General features: G+C 43.9%; 1 protein-coding gene across 3 annotated transcripts; it reads right to left on the bottom strand.

The window, feature by feature from the left end:
• Window positions 1–161: 161 nt before the first annotated feature.
• On the bottom strand, window positions 162–14,436 carry LOC307073419 (caspase-8-like). 3 transcript variants are annotated; one of them, XR_013811727.1, is made up of 12 exons: window positions 14,134–14,436; window positions 11,902–12,190; window positions 11,706–11,811; window positions 11,304–11,463; window positions 11,138–11,211; window positions 10,970–11,015; window positions 10,703–10,737; window positions 10,544–10,601; window positions 3,903–4,046; window positions 2,807–3,311; window positions 2,392–2,647; window positions 162–2,245 (listed from the first exon to the last, which is right to left on the bottom strand). XR_013811727.1 is itself a non-coding variant. In XM_079733238.1 (12 exons), the coding sequence occupies exons 2-12, from the start codon at window positions 12,186–12,188 to the stop codon at window positions 2,479–2,481; spliced, it is 1,683 nt and encodes a 560-aa protein (XP_079589364.1). In that variant the 5' UTR covers window positions 12,189–12,190; window positions 14,134–14,436; the 3' UTR covers window positions 162–2,478. The 3 variants fall into 3 exon arrangements, 2 of the variants coding, with proteins under 2 accessions (XP_079589364.1, XP_079589363.1); XM_079733238.1 differs by adding an exon at window positions 4,109–4,221 and having other exon boundaries at window positions 162–2,647; window positions 3,903–4,032; XM_079733237.1 differs by having other exon boundaries at window positions 162–2,647.
• Window positions 14,437–15,214: the final 778 nt, after the last annotated feature.

Below are 15,214 nucleotides of genomic sequence, written 5' to 3'. Positions count from 1 at the left end.
GGCAGTAGTTCAAGAGGAAATCAGTTGAACCTGTGCATGCATGGCGAAGAGGCATATTGATAATAGTAACTTACCTAACAGCCATCTGCTCGTCATATTTCTTATTCATAAAGATATTTTATTATACTGGTGAAGAAAAAAAATATTCATTTTTGTGTGAATATATTTATTTCATCATACATTATGGACATGCTTCTAGCCATAAGTCATTAAAACCAGTGTTGTGCCTGAACGCGTTCACTGAACGAAAGTTCATGAACTCGTTCATATTTTGGGCGAACGTGAACTGAACGTACTGTATTACTGCCTGATGAACGTTACTGTGAACTCGTTCATTCTGGTGTCAGTGAACGGCACGCTCACTCGGTTTAACTTCGTTCAATGGGGGGGTTATTTGTTTATCAACACGGCGGATGCGCGAGCAGATCGCCGTGTTGTTTGACCGGTTGCCATGGTAATCTCCGTGCGGTTCATTTGCAGTTGAGGTGTTGCCAGCTTACTGTTACATTAAACTGTAATCAGAAAAGGTGGTTATATGCTATAGACCCTATAGTATCTGTCATAAAGGCTGGGACGAATTTCAAATTATAAATATGTACACTTTATTTTGAAAGTATAGACCAGCGCGATTCCCATTGAAACGAATGGCGCAGTGGTTATTCTTCAAAACGAGAGCTGTTAAATTGTGGAAAATGAATTAAACTGTAATCAGACAAAGCGGTTATATGCTATAGACCCTAGAGTATTTGTGGTATAAAGGCTCAGACGAATTTCGAATTATAAATATGTACAATCCATAACGTTAGCTCTCTGGCTCATAGCTCAGCGGAGTAGAATACCTCCTAGAATCATTGCTTGTTGGCCGGAAACGGAAAGGGGGGCTGTTCACGTTTGGTTGTAGTCTTTTCGCTCGGTTCTCCGTCTCATCAGTAGGGCTAGAACCGAGCGAAAAGACTACAATCAAACGTGAACACCCCCCCTTTACCTTCCAACAGAAATCAATGGGATTTACAAAATGCGCTAAATGTGCAATAAAACACGATAGAAACTGTATTTCGCTACGATACTTGATTCAACCACTCTATATCATCCTAGACAAACCACAAAGGGGGCTCAATGTTCAAAATACCGGAAAAAATGAAAAGCTCACAGCAACATATTGAAAAAAAGAACTATGAACTAGTTCATTTTTTGGAACTGTGAACTTAGTTCAAAATTTTGAATTATTAACGTTTAACTGAACTAGTTCATTTTAAAATTTGTGAATTGAACTTTGAACTAGTTCACGAAGAAAGTGAACTTTCCCAACACTGATTAAAACAATAGCAAAACCCAACTTAAGCCATTGAACTATTGCAGATTTGTATTCTTCTCCATTGCGCAATAATAATTAATAAAAATAATTTCAGAACAACGAATCATTCAAATAAACAATTATTTCCAAATTAAAAGTAAACAAAGTCTTCCCCAACAGTTGGATAGTGCCGCTCATGTCCACAAGTCCAAGGTCGGTTTAATTCTTTGGGCATTAAGCTGTACGTCTATTTTTTTCATTTTGGCAAAGTGGTCAATCACTTGACTCGGACTCAAGGTGCAGAGTTCTTCCCTCAAGCGATAAGTCATCAAGGTGGTGAAACCTGTCATGTCCCATCCCGCCGCTCAGCCAAGTGGGGAGCCAGCCCAGCACACGAATGAGTGATTACTTTGGTCCCGTCGTTCTCTCAGCTTGTATTAAGCATTTAACAGCACTGCTTTGACATTCTTGATTAGGAAAACAATCTCCATTCCCTGCATTATCAACTTAAATGAATCCCCTGCCAAACATAGGAGCATGTTCAAACTTGAAGGAGAGATTTGACTGGGGGACAGCAGATCAACACTGGGGCACGTGCCCCAGTAAAGGGGTCTAGTGCCCCTGGCATGAGCCGCGTTCACAGCGTATATGGACCGCTTGCCAAAGGGCATAGAGGTGATGCGGCCATACGGCAATTTCTGCTGCAGCCACCCCAATCAGTGTTTCCTGGCCAGGACGCAGTCCACCTACATGTCCCAGAGGACTTGTGCCAGGTCCCAGAAGAGGGCGGTGCATTTCCGGTTGTCCGACGCCTTGAGGAACATCAGGTCCCAGAAGGCAGGCACGGTGTCCGGGATCCGCGCAAAGTGCATCTTCAGCAGGCGGGCGGAGGATGAGTCCCAGGACTGTGGCTCGGCCCGGTAGGAAGAAGCCGTAGGTGCCGAACAATTTCTATTGGATGATGCAGATGACAATGAAAACCGCCGTTCATCATAGGATTTAGCATGGAAATTCGGGTGCATCAGTTGTGCACTTCTTTTACAGTGCATTATGAGTACTAAGTCACGCACTATGGGGAACCAGATTTGTACACTCACATTTTAGACCACTTTACAATATGGGGACATCCTAAGTATTGAACTATATAGGGCCCAACTGGACCGATTGGAATCAAGCCCAGGAAGCTACAGGCTGGTGGGCAGACTGGGAAGAGGGCCTTCAGGAACGGGGAAGACCACGCGCTTCTGCAGAAAGATAGCAGGTTGGGGCATCTGTCTCCGGCTGCTGGTGGGGTCGAACATCTGGCTCACGTCATTGTTTACCTTCGTCAGAATACTGACTAAGTCTTGGCCACTGGGAATTCAAAGAACCCACAAGTCCCAGTCAGTTAAAAGTCAACAGTTAATCAACATGAAGTCGTTCCATCACAGTCAGAAAGAGCCTTACCGTAATGTAAGTTTGCACATTCAAGGATTTATTTTTTCTGTCCTACAGGCGTTGTGTTTCACTTACCGGGGAACCATCTGCACAAGGTTCTGGCACAAGGACTGGATGAACCAGGAGCCTTGCTTCTGGTGTCTCAGAGAGACGTAGGAGGGAACGGTTGCCATGCCGGTCAGGAAATCTTCTCTGCAGGTTAACAACTCACTCGCTGGGACTGCGGCGTCGCTGAAGATGTCCACATGGCCGCCGGGTCCGTCGGCCTGGACGGAGACCGCCTGCTGCTCCTGGGTGCCCTGGCAGGCCTGGATGAAGAACAGCTTGGGCTTCCCTCTCAGGTAGGCGCACCGCACCCCATTCAGAGGCTCCTGGAGCTCCTCCAGCCTGACCACCCCACCGTCCACCCCGTACACGCCACCCTCCTGGCCGTGGCTCAGGACCACGCAAGCCACGCAGTCCATCCCACTGTGGTCCCTGCTGGCCAGCTCCCGCATGGAGGAGAGCATCTGGTCTCTGGTGGCGTCCTGCAGCACCTCCACCTGGAAGCCCAGCCAGGTGAACACATGCCTCAGGCTCTCTGAAGGACCAGGGGCGCACACACACACACACACACACACACACACACACACACACACACACACACACACACACACACACACACACACGTTCCAGGGATGTATCTTTGCCAATAGATAACAATAGATCTAGATGTGAATATTACATGATAGTAAAAAATTGTAGAACCAGTGTTTCCCCTATATGCATTTAGAAGCGGCGCGCCGCCGAAAAACAAATAGTTTCTGCCAATTTCAAGGCACATTTTCACAACAATCTGGTCTCAGCAGATACCTTGACTGTTTGTTGTTATGTCATATTTGGAAGCTCACTTTGTACATTGTCCCCCAAAAAATCTCACCAGAAGTAACCATTTAAAGGGTATGTTAACACAATTTTATTCTGGGGGGGCATGCCCCCGGAACCCCCTAGCGTTGCTAGGTTACCAACTCACAGCACCACGGCTACAAAAGATCTAGGGGAAACACTGTAAAACAACTGTTATAGTGTATGAGTAATATGTGAGTGTATGTACTGTATTATACTGATAGATAAATAAGCAGAATCTGGACTGAGACTATACAAGAGTGGTATAAGTATAGCATGGGCGTACCTTCATCAGTGTGTGTCCCCATCCGATCACTTTGGTTTTCAGGGGAACGGTTGAAGTCAAAGTTGTTGACAATCCAGCAGAAGCCTCTCTCTTTACCTGACATGGGATATGCCGCGAGAACCGTCTGATCCTGGAAACACAAAGCTACATAACACCAGAGGTCAAAGTCGGACTGTTATGTTGTGTAACCATAAGAAGTAATGAACCTCTTCATCATCCTCTGCTGCTTGATGGAGTTGGGGAGCACACTCTGCAGTGTTGGTTTCACTGGAGCTTAGGGTTTCAGTGGAGGACACTGCATGCATATGGCTCTCATTCTCTGGAAGGAACATGACCGGATAAATAGAAGAAAATATTTATTTGTCATTGCACACCTACATGTACATCAGTGGCGGCTGGTGGTTTTTAAAGTGAGGGAGGAAGGACTGCGCGCTTGGTTGCCATTGGCCTGCTTGCACTGTTCGTGTATGGTGGCATAAGAATGTGAGACTCAAGTTGTTTCAGGGTGTTTTGGTGAACTACAAAATAGTAGAGAGGGATAGTTATGTAAATAAAATTGATACAAAGCCACCAGTGGCATCACTGTAATTTGAAAGCTGGTGGGCAGCATGTCTTTGAAATGGACTACAAGGGCAGAAGGAAAGGATGCAAAGCCCATAAGTCAAATCAGGCCTACTCTTGATTTGTAAAAGTAAATCTGGAAAAAATCTGGGCCTATTTTTGCCCTCAATGACTGAAGTTATTGGTTGTAATTTAGCTATGTTTATTTTCAGTTACAATTGCTTTGAGAAAAGACTCAAGACCAAAAGTGATGCCATTTAAAATGAAGCATGCTCTGAATCATTCACCCTTTCCCATAGGCGTAGATTACGCCGGTGACGCGTCCCCACCAGATTTCGTCAAGATTAATTTTGTACCCACCACTTGAAAAAGAGAAAAAAAATCGAGTTGAATTTTTATGGATTATTACACGGGTCTTCTCAATGCCGTGGAACGCTCCGTTTACTTGCATGGGCTCTTCACAACTTCCGGCGGTGAATTATATTTGATAATTCACGTTGCTAAGTATAATTGACCGCTGTCAAGGAAAACAAAGGACTTTTTGCCTCTACTGACGTCTTCGGTATCACTCCTCAAGTAGTCCGGTAACTTTTCAACCCCAGCGTCCTCGGTTGCTAAGCGACGTCAACGTCTTTGGCAGACACTACGAATGCTTTGGCAGACACTACGAATGCTGGTAACAAGTAAATTGTAAAAAGACACACCGTGTGAAGTTATTTTTTCGTTTTGGCACGTAGCCGTGTTATAAGCGGGATAATGTTTAGAACGTCGCCGGTCATCATCGAAATTAAGCCCCTTCAGGGCGAAGCAAGACACCTCCGCTGCACGTCGGTGTCCTGTTCGCCCTGTCGGGGCTTATTTTACCGATAATGGCCGGCGTTCTATACATTATCCCTTACTTATTACACGGCTCTTCTCAATGCTGTAGACTGCTCCATTCACTTGCATGGGCCTTCCTAACGTTCAGCTGTCAATTATTTTTGTTTATAGCACGGCTCTTCTCAATGCAGTGGAATGCTCACGTCCAGCATATTTGACCTCTGTCAAGGAAAGTGTTTCTTTTTGCCTCTGATTCACGTCATCTGTATCACTCCGCAGTCCGGAAACTTATCAACCCCAGCGTATTCGGTTGCTAAGCGACGTCAACGACTTTGGCGAACTATTTCTCAACGCTACGAATGATAACAGATACATTGGAAAAAGACACACTGTGTGAAGCTATTTTTTTTGATTTGTCAAGTAGCCATTACTAATAATACCAATACTCTTTGGCTGGGACGATGAGGCATCAGACAATAAAGTCATTTTAGCCTGAATACATACAGTCCCTGACAAATGTCTTGTCGCTTGGGTACAAGTTGACCTTAAGTGCCCCTCAAATATATGTCTAATCAAATTTTTTTACAAGAAATGGTTAATTTCAACCCCAACAGCTTTTGAAATAATGTTTTGGTGCCAAACGAAACTGCTGAAAAGCATTCTAACATTCACAGCTTGGTAAAACCCACTGAGTCAGTTTTTGCAAAGACAAAATCTTGTCGCCTTGTCATATGATGCACCCAATCCTAGATTACAGCCTTACCTGTGATCAATAATTGATCAATCAATTAGTGGGTGTGTATAAAAAGAACCCCAGCACACAAGACCTTCATATCAACTGCAACTTGACCTCTGACAACATGCCTAAGATTCACCCTGAGACCAAAGCGTTGATTATCAAGAGGCTGAAGACCAGATCCACTGCTGAGGCAGCTGACACCTTCAATGTGTCTCAGCGTCAAGTACAAAGAATAAGAAAAAGATTTGAAGAGACTGGAGATGTTTTTGACAAGCCCAGGTCCGGCAGACCCCGCAAGACAACTGCTCGGGAGGACCGTTTGTTAGCTCGAAAATCTAAGGCCAGCCCCTTTTCCACTGCAGCAGAGCTCCACCAGGCCTGGTCAAATCAAATCCCCATGTCAACCAGAACAGTTTGTAGAAGTCTGTCTCGAAATGGCCTCCATGGTCGAATCAGTGCCCAGAAACCAGCACTAAACAAAAGGCAATTAAAAAAACGTATGGCATTTGTCAAGGCCCACAGCCTGCTAAAAGGATGGACGCTGGAAATGTGGCAGAAGGTGGATTTCTCAGATGAATCTTTGGTTGAATAAAATCATAGCTGCCGCAAATATTGCAGGAGACCTACTGGAACCCGCATGGATCCGAGATTCACCCAGAAAACAGTTAAGTTTGGTGGCGGAAAAATCATGGTCAGGGGTTACATCCAGTATGGGAGTGTGCGAGAGATTTGCAGGGTGGAAGGCAATATCAATAGCCTGAAATATCAAGAAGTATTAGCTACCTCTTACATTCCCAACCATAAAAGGGGTCAAGTTTTGCAGCAGGATGGTGCTCCATTGCATACTTCCATCTCTACATCAAAGTTCCTCAAGGCGAAGAAGATCAAGGTGCTCCAGGACTGGCCAGCCCAGTCACCAGACATGAACATCATTGAGCATGTATGGGGTAGAATGAAAGAGGAAGCATGGAAGACGAAACCAAAGAATCTTGATGAACTCTGGAAGGCCTGTAAGACTGCTTTCTTTGCTATTCCTGATGACTTCCACAATAAATTGTATGAATCATTGTCGAACCGCATGGATGCAGTCCTTCAAGCTCATGGAAGTCATACAAGATATTAAATATGGATCTCACAGCACCACTACTTAATTCACTGATGTTATGCAACATTTTTTTGCATTTGAAGTAAATTATTTGTTCAATTTACACATTACTCTCTGTAGGCGACAAAACTTTTGTCTTGCCAAAATCTGACCTTTCTGTGTTCATTAAATGATCAATCTTTCTTCAGTGAAGCAAATTTATTTTAGTATATTAAACTTAATTTGGGAGGGTTTTAGCTTTCATATGAGCCATTTCTAAAACCAATGGATTAATTAAAAGTCAGGTCATAAGCTGTTGTTTCTACAAAATTGATAAGTGACAAGACTTTTGTCAGGGACTGTAGGTAAAAAGCACCAGAGCAGGTTGCTAGTCCCATGGACAGTATCAGAACGATAACCTGTTGAACTAAATGGATTTGGTAGGCTACACCATGGGATGCATCTGCAGACCACTGCCACATAAATAAAAGTAAGACGCGATATTTATTGCTTAAGATATGCTTGTGCTGTGGCGAGGTCTTATGCAGAGACGTGCGGTGAGGTCCGTGGCTGGTGAGGCACTGACTTTTTCAGAGTCAGATTTACAAATTTATGAACCCAATTGTTATATAGTACCGGCCTTGAATCATTATCTTCCATGTTTGCAGTCAGAAATGTTTTTTTTTTTTAAATAAACAAACTGATGTAGTGCACTTGACTACTTAAAAGAAGTTAACGGAAGCATCCTGTAAATACTGTGGGCTCACGCATACGCCCCCTTCAGTGAGGCAGAGGTACTGGCTGCCTTATTTCATGCTTTTTCAGCGCGGTTTTATGTCACATCAGCATATTTAGTCTTGTTTAAGTTTAAGTAGAGTGCGATCATACAATAAAAGTGTCTACAAACATTACATTGGTGACAACGGTGAAAAACCAAACTGGGTTGAGCGCATGCGCTCTACCCAGTTTGTGAGGGATTGCGCAATTCCCTGTGAGGCAGCACTGCTCGCTGCCTCAGCCGGCCTCAGCGCGCGTATTTCCCCTCAGGAAAAAGGCAAATTCAGCGATTTTGATAATAAAAATTATTGGAATCGTACATTAATTACATTTAGACCACAGATCTGTAGACAAATACAAATAATTTTTTTACATTTTTTAATTTTAGCATAATTAGTTTTTTATTTTCATGATGACAGGTGAGGCTCTGCCTCACCTGTCATCATCATGTCACGTTGTCAACATTAGATACATGGAGCAGAACATAGTGGGTCATTTGTCCGATACTTTTTGGAAACGTTTTCTTCATAAAACTTGTCAGACAGATTTTGTATACATTTTATTCCTTAGTAATTAGCTACGGGTATGCCGTCTTTCAGAACCTTTCATTACCGGCACTAAAGAGAGAAAAAAGAGTGCATCCTCATTGTACCCAGCACTTCTGAAAATGCACTTCCGAATGCGCCTCTGTCCCAGCACATTTAAAAGCAAACTGACGCCCATGCCCTTTCCACAATATCAAACAGAACGGTCAGAGTAACAAACTAGTAAAAGAACGAGAACATTATTTCAAACAACCTGATGTATAGGCATGGTGCGTAGCAAGGAAAGCCGCATAGCAGCACCAACGTGAACTTGACACTTGTCGTGGCATTTGGTTGCCCTATCAAGATTTTTCACATCAGTGAAACCATGAACAGACCACGTTGGAGATTTTCCATTATTCATTAGCAAACAGGGCCAGCAATACAGTCGATTGCTAGTAATGCTACCAGTAGGCCATGAGTACCTAGAGAACCATGTAGCACCCACAACACTGACGTTGCCATTACTTTTGGTGATCTCAATTTTGCGAAGTGGTCTACCTTTTTCTTTGGTCGCTAGCACTGTAACTCAATGAATGGAATGCTTTGTAATTAAACATGAACAATGTCCTCTGTTTCCATTGTACACTTTATTCGCAAATGTTAGAATCTCGTTATCCTTCAGATGATTTCACCAGCTTTGCGTCTCTTAGACTGAGTGGCAATGCAGGCAGAGCGGTTTGTTATCGACTGCGTTGCCAGATTGGGCAGATTTCCCGCCAAATGATAATTTTCCAGCCTAACTTAGTTAAAAGTAGCCCAATTGGGTGGGAAATCTGCCCAATCTGGCAACACTGCTCACCAGCCAGGGATCCTGCTTATTGGTTCATAGCGCAGCGCGACTAGATTTTCGCGCGAATCAGACGCCTTAAGGTCACACCCAATCAGAGGAGAACTTTCCTCCTCTTTCCCATTGAACCCATGTTATTCACCGGCCGCCAGTACTTTGGGGGAAATGAATGGGAGTCAACGGAGGCTGAGGGAGGACCTTCCTCCCTGAAGTAATTGTCAATAGGCAATAGGGGGTGCTAATGTCCCTTTACCCAGGGAAACGAACATTATATATTCAAAGGCATTAAAGTAGTCATATTTAAGGGCATTAATTCATTACAGTAGTCCGGGCAATCTACATTTTTTATTCTCAACAATGTTAGGGAGGATCTTCCTCCCTCTCCTCAATGGAGGAGCATCCACTGATGTACATGTTCATTGTGTAGTATAAGTACTCCACAATGAAATTAAATCTATGTATTGACCTTCGCTAGCTGCAGCACTAGGAGTATTTGACCATCACTGGGACCATGTGACCACCACGTGACCACCACTGGAACCACGTGACCACCACTGGGACCACGTGACCACCACTGGGACCATGTGACCACCACGTGACCACCACTGGGACCACGTGACCACCACTGGGACCACGTGACCACCACTGAGAGCACATGACCACCACTGGGACCATGTGACCACCACTGGGACCACGTGACCACCACTGGGACCACGTGACCACCACTGGTACCATGTGACCACCACGTGACCACCACTGCGACCACGTGACCACCACTGCGACCATGTGACCACCACTGGGAGCACGTGACCACCACTGGGAGCACGTGACCACCACTGGGACCACGTGACCACCACTGAGACCACGTGACCACCACTAGGACCACGTGACCACCACTGGGACCACGTGACCATCACTGGGACCATGTGACCACCACTGGGACCATGTGACCATCACTAGCTGTACTAGGAACAGTAGCCCGGCAAGGGGGACCAACTCCAGATCTTGCTGGTGCTTTGCTCATGAGCACAGGCAGCAGTATAAACCTAACATGTATGGAGTGTATACGTTTGTATATGCAAAAAGGTACCAATACGAAACTAGTCATTATATTCATTAACTTACTTCTGATACTAACTCATAACTATGAATATCCACAACAGTTTAGGCAAACACAAAATCATAACGGAGGTTTCAGAACGCTGCCAGTCGCATGTGATGCACGCAAAGAAAACCAAAGTGGCCAAACTTGATGTCAAACGGCGGAACTAGTGGAGTACTACTCACCCGTCCGTGCGTCTGATAGCTGGAGGGAGGATAACTGCTCCAAGTCCAGAGGCAAGTTCTAAGAGAAGTTCAAGGACAACGTTAATAGTTTGTGTGCGTTTGTGACGGACATGGTTCTTATGAAACCCTCTGCAAGTGATGTCATCTGGACCTTCTTACCTGAGGAAGATATGGGTCTTCAACGTGGCCATACGCTGGAAAAAGTATTTGAGTAGAGTAGCTTGAGCAGTTTACAGAGTGAAATATGATAATTATAAATAAGAATAACCATTTTTTAATTGTTACGCGTTCTTAATCCATTTTATCCATGTTACATGTAACATGACTAATCCATCTTATCCATCCTTGATTAAAAAATGACATTAATTCAACATTCCCGTATACATAGTTGATATGTTTTTAGTAGTAAAGCAGGGTTCTAATTACCTGGCATCTCTTCTGAGGGTGGTCCCTCTAGCAGCGATGTTGTAGTCTGAATCAAAAAGCAAGAGAAAGATCTCTGAAAACTTTGCTCAAAGATCATATAATGTGTAGAAAAAGGACAGATTAACGACATGGTTTATTTATATATTGCTACGTATGCTGCTGTTGTACCATTCCATTGCCAGAGATATCGGATGAAGACCGCGATGCGAGGTCGTCGACTCCCGTCTCTTGGGCTATTGTTCCTAAAAACAGGTTTAGATTTGATTTTGCATTTTATATATTACAAAGTTAATTCCCTGATGTTCTATGAGATGATTCTGACTTTTATTGTTACCTTTCAAATAGGGAGTTTGTTCCCCATGTGTGGCTTTAAACTGCTGGATGTCTTTCAGCAGCACTGGACAGACTTGTTCCAGTATCTGCTCCAGCAGGCAGAGGTCAGAGCTGCTCAGAAGGTCCTTACGCTCCAAGGCTAAGAAGACTTCAAGTGTAGACTAAGGGATAAGAGCATTGATTAGTATAACATTAGAACAGAGTATTCCTCTGTAAAGCAATCCGAATGGCCTGTTGGAAGTGTGCTATCTAAATTAACTTCCCTTAGGTCTTCAAAATGTTTGTAGAATTTGAGATGATGAATTTGAAAGCATGATCTCGTAAAAATTAAAACTATATTCATAATTAGATACATTCACAAAACAGCAGCCCTAGGTTAACAGAGCATTGAGAAAGCACTTACAACATTCGGCTCCAGTCGTGCACGTTGGAGGTCTTTGGTCAAAAGAAATTTGATGGACTTCAAATCATTTTCGGTGATGTCCTCCGAAAGTTGATAAAGCAGCTCCCTATATTACAAAAGCAGACATTAAAGATCAGGGGATACAACAGCTTCTCTAGATTAATAATGTAAATGCATTTTGGGAGGAATTCTTTACCTGTAAGAGGGGATGAGGCTTTGTGTTGTAGACCTCTTACTATTGAGATCAAACTCACGCAGTAAACGATTTCGTCCGATGACGTGGAGTAGATCGGCGAGTAGGAAGGGATGGTCCTCGGAGAGGAGGCCGTGGGCCTCCAGACGACTGAAGACTTCCATGGGGGACTCCACTGAGCTTGGATCGACCGTCCGATTCAGGATATCCGTGCAGAGAAAGGCTAAAGCTTGTGTCTCATCTCTGCTCAGGGCCTGTCCCACCATTAATAGCTTCTTCTGGAACTCCATCTCTGTACCGACAGTCATGATTTATGAGCTCTGTTTAGTTGTTTTTGCGGTGAGGTGATATATGCCTCGGCATGTCTATGGGCGTTGGTCACTGCGAGAGAGGCATCATATTGTCCCCTAAGTCTTCCTTGTTGCATGCACACCTAACAGGTCTATAGGTATTGAGTAACTTGTTAGTAGCCGCTCTGCTATGGAAACCGGCGTCACTCCATTACCACTGCACAGTAGCATCGTTAGCCACTTCCGTCAAGTTGGAAAGAAATTGGCAGATTCGGAGTTTGCGGTTCAATAGCTCATCAGTGAAACATCGTTGCGACACAAATAACACCTCTAGCTAAATGTAGCAACCTAGAGAACCAGCTACAATCTTGTTTTCATCCAAACGAGCCGTCTTAAGAGAGCGGTGAATTGCATTGGCTTCTATGAGCTGTCGGCTTTCAGCCGCGAGCTTAGGGACCGTCTGCAAGGTGCAAAACAGAAAACGACCACAATCGTCAAATCAATAGCGTCGCCATTATTGACTCTAGAGCCCCAAAACTTGCTCCATATAGGGATTGCCTCTATATGGTCTTACTACAACCTTTACTTTTGAAAAATATATCTCTTCTTATTTTTGAGGATTTTTTTTATTATATAGAGAGCTAGGTAGACAGGTAGGATACAGCAAATGACCATGGTTAGGATTCAAACCCGGGTCACTTTGTTCAGGACTATGCCTACATGGTACGTGCTGTAACCCAGTGTGCCACCGGGGCTCCCAGATCCTGTGCCTTTTAAGGGTCATCACCAATTATTTAAAAATGAAAGGAGCAGCATGCCAGCCCAAAGATCTGATTGATTGGGGTCCAATTTGGGGCATGCTGCGTCTGTCGTATGACTTCATGATTTCAACTGGACTCATTGATGTCTGGACCAGAGGTCTTCCTGGGATGGTTGGACGAGAACAATCTCTGTATTTGGTAAATCATTATGTAAACAAGATATTTTTAAAAAGTGGGCCTGATTGCAAACAGCAGTGCTACAACTTACTGAATGTACCATGCCAGCAATAATAGCACTCCCTAAATCACAGTTGTTACTGCAATTAAATACATCACACTTTACTCTTTACACATTTTCACCTTCTATGTTCATACTCCTATAATACATTTACATGGAGTTGAAGCTGCATAGTGTACATTATAAGGCCCACTAGTTTGACTCTATCTTCCTTCACCACTCCGGTGTGGGCTCTTTGTATTCAATGAACTATTCCCACCAGAATTTTTGGAAGACAACAGGCTGAAAGCAGTTAGGCGACACAACACTGCGTGATTGAAAGTTTATTTGCAAGTTCTTATTACAGTTACTCTACAGTTCAGTCTGAATATATTGTTGACATTACAGAATAACAAAAATTTAAAAATCCTTAAAAATAGGAGATATATTTTTCCAAAAAAAAAAAAGGTTGTAAAAGGTAGTAAGACCATATAGAGGCCGTGCCTATATGGAACACGTTTTGAGTCACGGTAGAGTCAATAATGACGACGCTATTAAAAATTTTCAGTTTCAGTTTTGCACCTTGCAGACGGTCCCTAAACTCGCGGCTGAAAGCCGACAGCTCACAGAAGCCAATGCGATTCACCGTTCTCTAAAGACGGCTCGTTTGGATGAAAACAAGATTGCAGCTGGTTCTCTAGGTTACTACATTTAGCTAGAGGTGTCATTTGTGTCGCAAAGATGTTTCACCGATGATCTATTGAACCGCAAACTCCGAATCTGCCAATTTCTTCCCAACTTGACGGAAGTTCAGTAGCCTAATTTCCCCCGACACCATAGGCCCAATCCAATCTTTTTAAATTCCAAATCCCCCCTCGCATACACACACGGTTTACTACGTAAACCGCCTCTGGTACTTTGAAAAGCGCGATATAGCTGCAATTTTGATAAATGGTATTATAATTACCTGATGTGTGCTTGCACGCAACCTGAAGCCTCTGTCCGCTGGAGTCTCAGGCTCTAAACAAACGGATCCGATATGGAAACAACGTCCGCTGGAGTCTCAGGCTCTAAACAAGCGGATCCGATATGGAAACAACGTACGCTGGAGTCTCAGGCTCTAAACAAGCGGATCCGATATGGAAACGACCAGCAGAAACATTGTTTCTAAATTGATCTAAATGGAGACACACATCCCATCTGTGTAGACTGTTACACTGTTCAGGACCCTCACTCGGTCTCTCTGTAGACCACTGTATGTTTGTTTCTGTGGTTCACAATGACTGGTGAACAGAAACCGAAAGTATATGCCCTTATATGGCAGGCGTGTCGTACCTTACGGAAACGCATCCCTATGAGGCTTGTGGAGGTGGAGGTTATGGAGGAGGTGGATGAGGTTGTTAAATCAGCTCAAACGGTCGATCATCTTCATTGTGGTGTCAATCATTTATTATTTTCGACGAGAAATAAATCATTGGGATAAATCACAGTGATACGATGCCATACACATGTCGGCCCGCTACCGCTTAGGTCTTCGATAAACCTGTTCTTCTCGGAGTCCTGCTGTGACCTTTGACCCCCGCTCCCACGTGCCGAACTCTGATGCTGAGCCACGCGTGAGATGATCTCTTCAACCTGGAGAAGTTTGACTGCGATTTGTTTACCCGGAAGGACTCTAAAAAAAAAGCAAAAAGTCAAAAGAACACAGAGCAATTAAATTATGGCGCGCGCGCACACACACACAAACACACACACACACACACACACACACACACACACACACACACACACACAGGCCGTCCCCAATGGTCTGCTGCAGGTCTTTAACCCGAGGTTCCTCAGATCTGAGAAGACCGTGATCACTCTCGCAGCAAAAGGCATACAACACTGCCCTTATTATGTAGAAAAGTCATATCAAATTAAACATGAGAAACTCCGCTACAAGCACATATAAGTCATTTGTATACACACCAAACACAACACCAGGCATATTAATTAGACAAATTAGACAATTAAAAATAGGCTGGAGCTTAAGAGGTTAAGTAGAC

Source organism: Pollachius pollachius (assembly GCF_949987615.1).
Source record: "Pollachius pollachius genome assembly, chromosome: 3".
NCBI classification, from domain to species: domain Eukaryota; kingdom Metazoa; phylum Chordata; class Actinopteri; order Gadiformes; family Gadidae; genus Pollachius; species Pollachius pollachius.
This window is presented reverse-complemented; position numbering and strand designations above follow the sequence as displayed.